This window comes from Protopterus annectens, chromosome 2.part2, assembly GCF_019279795.1.
Source record: "Protopterus annectens isolate FY-2018-M chromosome 2.part2, PAN1.0, whole genome shotgun sequence".
Lineage (NCBI taxonomy): Eukaryota > Metazoa > Chordata > Ceratodontiformes > Protopteridae > Protopterus > Protopterus annectens.
Genome location: NC_056730.1, coordinates 138,564,915 through 138,573,311, shown reverse-complemented (window position 1 = coordinate 138,573,311; position 8,397 = coordinate 138,564,915). Strand labels below are relative to the sequence as shown.

Here is an 8,397-nt window from a genome sequence, read left to right as displayed (position 1 = left end):
ACACAGGTCTTGTCTCGGATATATCACTGGCATTCTGTCTGTTGGGTGCTATCAGTACATGGCTACATCCATTTGTGTTTCTGACTTCATATTCCAGAATAAGGGTATGTTGCAACTAATCCTGTAACACCAGCAACTTTCTCAGTGTATAACAACAATATTGCAAATATGACCCTGTGTTCCAGCCTCTGTCCTTCACCTATATACCAGGCTTTGTCCATATGTCATGCAGTAAGAGGTTAAGTAGTGGCCTATGATTATGTCGTGCTGCCATTCCTGTCATCATTCCAGTGATGTTGTCGTCCCCACGCATTTTGTGGGGTAGGGTCTATATATATGTGGGCTACGGCTGAAAAAATGTGTGGGTCCTTGTGCAGTCCATAGGTCAGTGTATGTAACACTGTTATATGCCCCTGTAAGTCATTCTATGAGGGAGGGGTATGCACCATATATAACCTAGGCTGTTACAACATGTGAGGGATATTAGTAGTAAGACACCTTAAAGTATGTGGCTGTAAATTCTCATACATTTCACCTTAGGAACATTGGTGGACTAGTGCTTACTGTCTTACAGACTGTTCTGTTTGTCAGTGTGATAGTGATGTTTTAAGTTAAGCATTGATATGTAACAGATGCATCTTCATTGTGACAACTTAATTCTTTTCCCCCTAGGGGGTTGAGTACAGAGTGTAATTGGAGGCTGCTGAACTACATTTGCATTACTTACTGTTGAGTGATTCTTATCTTCTGAGCCAGTGTTTCTTTACCGTTGTACTACTTGAAGGCCTTGGCCTAGACATCAACATATGTTATGCTTTCGGACTACTGTATAAAATGTTTTGCTTGAGAGTTGCATTACTCAGTATATATTTCAAACACCTAACAGTTATATGACATGGCATATACAACTGTAATACTACACAAATAAACATTTCTTATGTATGCAAACCTGTGTATGGTGTCATATCCTTTGACTTCTCTGTGGGGTATATGTTTCATGCAATAATTGTCTTTTGTATGAGAAAATCATACACTGTCCATTTTAAAAGTGGCAACTGTAGGAATACTGGCTGTTCAATATGCTGTGCATCCTTTAAATATGTATCTTCCTATACATATTAATATATGTATATGTGTGTATGTGTATATACATATATATCTATGTATATGTATATATATATATATATATATATATATATATATATATATATATATATGTGTGTGTGTGTGTATGTATCTGCATATATGTGTGTGTGTGTGTGTGTGTGTGTGTGTGTGTGTGTATGTATCATTGGAATGTTTATTGCTTCCACATTGTACATTCAATATGGCAGACAGACTGTTCTGCATGACATATTATAGATACCATACTGACATTGTACAGGTGGGATGGATTACTGTCAACTTCTTGTGGCTATGTTGTGTAGGGTCCTGGGTATGAGACTTGCAAGTGTTGGTATTGTGTTGCAAGGCAGATCTGTTTGGCTGTGGAGGAGGGGATGATATCAATAATTACAAGAGGTACTTTAAACCTCATCCTCATTAATGGTGCTTTTGGTTATATATGTATTTGTTGTGTTCTCTTATATATCTATATCTATATATTGTAGAATATGAATGGCCAAAGTATGTGCTTAAGGAAATTGAGTATATGACAATCTGTATGCATTGAGATGAACTTTTTACTGTGAACTCTGAGTAAACTGTGAATAGTGGAAAACACTGAAAAACAGGAGCCTGCTTGAAAGCAGGAAATGTGCCTTATATGGAAGTGTATCCGATTTTCTTTCTCTGCCTAAAGATGTAGTAATGTGAACTGCTTTAAGCCTACAGGTAAACCATTGATTGGTTAATTGTCTTTTGTACTAATTTAAGTGGTATAGTTTATATTTTTGTACTGTCAGTAGTATCATTAATGTATAAGCTTATGCATTCCTTTGTTCGGGGAGTCTCCTTGGTACTTTCCATGAGGCTCCCACACGTGTGTAATGAATACCACTGAAAGAGAGGAAGAAGTGTCTTGTCTTCATTTAAGGTAAAATGTTAAATGCAACAATTCGGATCTGAATTGACAACAGCTGCGGCAGTTGGGGATTGAACGAAATACTGCTAGTAAAAGGGCCCATGACAGAATTTTCTGTTCTGGCAGTGCTTCTTTCATTTCCTGTACTTGCCTGCTTTAAAATTTGGTATCGATAATTTTATAGAAATGTAATAATTCCTCTCATTCAGTTGTTTTGAGGTAAGTGGCATGCATTTTTTTCTGCTATTGATTGTGCAGTATGAGAGTGTGTTAAAACGAAAAACTAGCGACATAAGAGTGAAAGGAGATACGAGAGTGGGGAAAATGACATTTACAAAATGTCATAGCTACACCTGTAAAATACAGTATAGCTTATTGTGTGAAAATGGAAACGAGTGTGGGAACCATAAAAGAGCCAGAAAGAGGAACACCAGCTGGTTATATGGATTTTCGTGTGTCCCGGGACAGTTGTATGTTTATGGTAAACTCTCCTTTCCAGAAAATGGTAGTTTTAATAAAAATATTTTGCTTAATCTCCAAGGAAAGTTAAAGAAAAAAGGGAGAAGAATACCAGGGTTCTGCTGGGCAGCATTTAATGACTGGATGACAGAGGCGAAAGAAAACGGATTCTGTTATTAGTAGTTTAAAAGATAATCAGCAGAAATTAAAAGAGCAATTGAGGGAATTACAACAAACTGCTAGTAATTTAGATGTAGTAAACGGTAAATGTTTGAAGGACCCACCCTTTAAGGGGCTTTATCCTGTAAAGGAATTAGCTAAATTGCAGATAACTGAATTGTCAGAAGACAATAATGCCTGGCTCCCCCCACCACTGACTGCACCACTGATTGCACACCTGCAGTATCAGCCCCCCCCCCTCGCTCAACAAGGAGCGGAAGTACAGCAGCCAGATTCCACCCCTAGAGAAAGAGAACAAGCTGCGGACAGTCACTCTAGTGAATCTGATCCAGAAACGAGTGATAGACAAAAGGGACCAAAAACTCGTAGTAAGACTCATAAAGAGGTAAAAGCTGTAATGTATTTTAGAGCTAAACCCTATTATAAAGGTAAAGGGAAGTGACACTTACATCGACAAAGGCATTTTGGCCAGTTCCCCGCTATAATTGACAGTGGGGATGGGTATTTTGGGCCAGATAAATTTAATCCAGATTCAGGATCGGAGTTGTCAGACGACAGATTGTTACCTTTGAGGGAAGTACCTAACCCAGCCCATGCTAGAAGTGCACAGGAACCACCAACCATTGTAGTACCTAGGGAGTGGTTGGCGGTTGATTTTCAAGCTATTACCAAATCATTACCGCCTATTCGTACAAATCCAGCTAAGTTCCAGTATGTGCTGGCGGGACATATTTGTTTACAAAATCCTACAATAGAAGAAGTCAGGGCAGTTCTTCAGTACATCATACCAGCTGATCTGATGAAACAGATTTGGGACCATGCTAATGTCCCTACTCTGATTCCAAAACATGATGCATAAGGAGATAATGGGTTCAAAGTGGTCAGACAGCGAATAGTAGATGCTATTACAGTGATAGTTCCACCCACAGCCAACTGGTCCAAAATTAAGTCAGTTCTTCAAAAAGAAGACGAACCTGTGGATGAGTACTTAAATCATCTCACTGAAGCCTTTGAGGCTTACTCTGGTTACCCTGAACCCACTGAAGGGCTGGCGCAGAGTGGATTGTCGGCTGCTTTCATAGATGGGTTATGCCCACAAGTACAGGATAAGCTAAACGAAGTATGCTTAAACTGGCCTAGTCTTGGATTGCATGAATTAGTCATGCAAGTACAATATCTCTCCAACCACTTAGCACAGGAAAAAAAGGATTTACAGGAAAAATTGGTTAAAGCACAGATTCAGATGTGTGCTGCCTTCAGGCAGCGTGGACGGGGAGGATGAGGATGGGGAAGAGGGAGAGGTGGACGCCAATGGGCTGGAAACCAAAATAGACAAAACTGGCAGGAAAATCGATCAGCCCCACCCCAAAGCTATAATATTCAGATGGAGTGTTTCAATTGTGGCCAAGTAGGCCACTGGAGAAATGAATGTCCGTATCTGGCTGAGCAACCTGCCCCACCCACTGATACGTCACCTCAGTGGAATTATAATTGGACTCCATCCAATCGGCAGCCATCACAATGAAGGTTTCCTGACCACAGACAACAGCAGTTGTGCCCCTTCATCCCTGTGGATCAAGATGGACCAAATGTTATGTTACTTGTCAAAAATAAAGCGTACTCATTTTTGATTGACACTAGAGCTACCAAATCTATGTTAGCTGGCGAAGCAGCAATAAATGTCCCCCTCTCCAACAACATAACTAGAGGGGTAGGTGTTTCTGGTATTCCTTTTAAGTATTCTGAAACCATCCCAGTCCCAGTAACTTTGGGACCTTTACAAGACAATCATGCATTTTTAGTAGGGCCCTCAGCACCATTGAATTTATTGGGAAGAGATTTGCTCTGTAAGATGGGAGCAATCATCTTCTGCACAGCTGAATGAATATATTTACAAGTACCTTCAGATAAACAAGATAGTATTTTGGCTACTTTAGATGAAAATGTCACTCTGCAAACAATGTGTATGCAGTCTGACCTCGATAAGAATAAGCACCTAAATTCATTACCCTCTTATCTATGGACCACTCATGATAATGATGTTGGGTTTCTGATTTCAGCCACTCTTGTAAAAATAACTTTAATACCCAGAGCAAAGTTACCTCGGGTACCACAGTACTCTTTGATGGTAGAGGTCACATCTGGTATTGCCCCCGTCATTTCTGCCTGGGTACAACAAGGAATTATAGTACCTACAACAAGTCCATGTAATACTCCAATTCTACCGGTAAAGAAACCTGGTAAACAAGCTTACAGCAAGACTTACGAGAAGTCAATAAAGCTGTCTTATCTGTTTCTCCAATTGTGCCAAACCCAGCTACGATTTTAAGCTGCATTCCACCTACAACACATTGTTTTATGGTTATAGATATCTCATCAGCTTTTTTCTCTATCCCAGTACATCCAGATAGAATTTGTTTGCATTCACTTATAAAGCCCAACAGTATACTTGGACCTGACTACCCCAAGGATATGTAGAATCTCCAACCCTATTCTCTAGAAAATGCACAGAAAACTGCAGGATTTACAGTTACCACCACATTCAGTATTGGTCCAATATGTAGATGATATTCTTATAGCTTCACAAGATACCAAGTCTTGTATTGAGGACTCACTTTAAGTTTTAAAGTTTTTAGCCGAGCGAGGTGTTAAGGTAAATAAATCTAAATTGCAGTTCTGTCAAGAAAAGATACAATACCTGGGACACATAATTTCTATGGGTTCACGTCAAATACCTCCAAGCAGAATTACCTCCATCCAGACTGCCCCCCGCCCTGTAATTCAGAGACAACTCAGGAGATTCCTCGGCCTAGCAGGTTATTGTAGACAGTGGGTGCCCACTTTTTCAGAAATGTCAGCCCCTCTGTTACAGCTTCTAAAAAAGGAGGTCACAGACCCTCTGTCTTGGTCCCCTGAACATGAAAACACCTTTCAGGCTATTAAAACGGCACTAGTAAACCCACCTGCTCTGGGGCTCCCAGATTATTCTAAACCCTTTGTTTTCTTCTGTTGTGAAAGAAATAAAACTGCCCTGGGCCTGCTGGCGCAAGCGCGCACGGGAGGCTATCGACCTATAGCATATTACAGCACTAAGCTAGACTCTGTTGCTTCTGGCTATCCACCCTGTTTACGAGCAGTGGCAGCCGCTGCTGTTTTGATTAATATGGCCGCACCATTGACATTAGGACATGACACTATACTAGCAGTGCCTCATGCGGTGCAAGTATTACTTTTAAAAATGAAAACAGTATCTTTCTAATGCTCGCCTCACTAAATATGAGTTAAGTTTACTAACTAATCTTGCTGTTCAAATTACACATTGCCCACCTCTAAACCCTGCTTCATTAATTCCAACCAGTGACGAGGGCGAACCACATGACTGTGTGCTTGTAGTTATCACTGTTCTTTATCCTAGTTTGGATTTGCAAGATGTTCCTTTGCTTAATCCTGATTTAGTTCTTTTTGTAGATGGATCCTGTTTACGAAATAATCTTGGTGAACTCCAGGCTGCATGGTCAGTCTGCTCGCCATCTGCAGTTTTACAAACTGGACAATAACCACCTGGCACGTCTGCACAAGCTGCGGAATTAATGGCACTTTCGCATGCATGTAAAATGGCCAAAGACAGATCTGTTACTATTTATACTGATTCACGTTACGCCCATGGTGTTGTTCATGATTTTGGTACCTTATGGAAGGAAAGGGGGTTTTTGACATCCTCTGGGGCACCAATTAAAAATTACCTGTATATTGATCACCTCTTACAGGATTTATTATTACCTTCCAAAATTGCTGTTGTCAAGTGTGCAGCTCACCAGTCTAACGACTCCCTAGTAGCTAAGGGAAATAATTTGGCTGACTGGCCAAGCAGGCTGCTCTTTCACATGCTGTTCAGGGACAATTTCTGCAGCCCATCTTACAAATGGTTACTTTTGACACTACTGTTTTGAAAGCTTTACAAAGTGAAGCATCAGAATCAGAAAGAAAAACATGGCTGGCCCACAGTTGTTTCCAAAACTCTGATTCAATTTGGCAACATCCTGATGGCAGATTAATTTACCCTACATCTATGTTAAATTCTCTTATAAAAGCATATAATTTGCAGCTCATGTTGGGGTACAAGCATTAATCAAACAAATCCAGAAGGATTGGTTTCCCCCAGGACTTTCTGCTTCTGTGCAACATTTTTTGAGCACGTGCTCCATTTGTTTACAGCATAACTTTTCAAATGGCATTCTGGCTCCTGCTCAATTGGTGCCTAAACTAATGGGGCCATTTTGTGCTTTACAGTGGGACTTTATTGAACTCCCACCTTGTACTCATTTTAAATATGTTTTGACTATTGTTGATATTTTTTTGGGCTGGTTAGAAGCCTGCCCGTGTACTAAAAATGATGCTATTTCAGTTGCAAAAAAATTGTGTTATGAACTGATACCTCGTTTTGGTGTTCCTTGTCAAATATACTGTGACTGCTAAGTTAGTTGAATCATTGTGTACAATGCTAGGCATTACTTTGAAATTTCATTGTCCATATAGACCACAGGCATCAGGTATTATTGAACGCATGAACCAGACCTTGAAAATCAAACTTGCTAAAGTCATTTCAGGAACAGGCCTAACTTGGGTGCAGGCCTTACCACTAGCCTTACTTTCTATGCGGTCACACCCACATCCTACTAAGGGTCTTTCTCGACATGAAATTCTCATGGGTCGCCCTTTGCATATGCCCATGACACCACCACCACCCTTTTCTGAATATGATGCATTTGATAATGATATTCTTTTGTACTACAAATCTCTTGTTTCTTTCTTACAGTTTCACCACCGACAAGTTGAAGCCACTCAACATCTTCCAGATCCTTTTCTGTCATCTGCCCTACAACCAGAGGATTGGGTTTATGTTAAGTCCTTCTCTAGAAAAACAGTGCTCCCGCCACGCTGGAAGGGGCCCTTCCTCGTTCTTCTGACAACGTCATCTGCTGTGCGACTACAAGGCTCTCCAACTTGGATCCACATTTCACACATCAAAAAAGTTGTGCTGTCTGAAGATCAACAACCTTTACCTTTTTCAACTCCAGATTCTCCTCCCATTGCTACTCGTACTCGAAGTAGAACTGTTCCAGTACCTGACGATGCCTAACATTTACCCTTTTGGAAAACTCCAAACTACTGACACTATGCAGACTCAACAACCATTTCCACAAAAATATTGGACAGCCATTTTGATGATCATTCTTGTTGTACTGTTATTTTTAATGTGGCCATTTTTATTTCCTGCTCCATTGATGCATCACACCAAGCGAGCTATTTGGCATCCACATTTCAACACCTACCAAGCTATTAAATTTGCCTATGCATCATCCCTCAGTGTCTCTGACTGTTGGATCTGTACTGCTTTACATATAGTGCATGGGGGATTGATGCTAAGTACTTTCCCTTTAGGGGCTAATGAAACCTGGATGAATCTGATCTATGACACTTCAAATGTCACTTCAAAAGACAGGATAGCATTACATCTGTTTAACCGTTGAAATGGAACTGTGTGTTTTCAGAAATTTGGTAAAGTCAAGGTAGGATGGAGTTTTTGTAATGTGACAGTTCCCTACAGGTGTAACAATAACTCCTCCTACTGTAACACAACCTATGATTCATTTTGTGAACTGGTGCATAAAACATACGAAGAGGTAAGAAATAATTCCATTTTATACCAACAGCTGGGATTGATCAATAAGAAG

The 8,397-nt window shown here is 40.3% G+C and overlaps 1 protein-coding gene across 2 annotated transcripts in view; it reads left to right on the top strand.

Moving 5' to 3' along the window:
• Nucleotides 1-7,998, top strand: part of ELOVL7 (ELOVL fatty acid elongase 7) — a 1,867,033-nt gene extending 1,859,035 nt beyond the window's left edge. For both annotated transcript variants that reach the window (XM_044063813.1, XM_044063812.1), the window contains exon 8: nucleotides 7,479-7,998. In XM_044063813.1, the coding sequence (XP_043919748.1) occupies nucleotides 7,479-7,802 (324 nt within the window). In that variant the 3' untranslated portion in view covers nucleotides 7,803-7,998. The remainder of the gene's footprint in view (nucleotides 1-7,478) is intronic.
• Nucleotides 7,999-8,397: the final 399 nt, after the last annotated feature.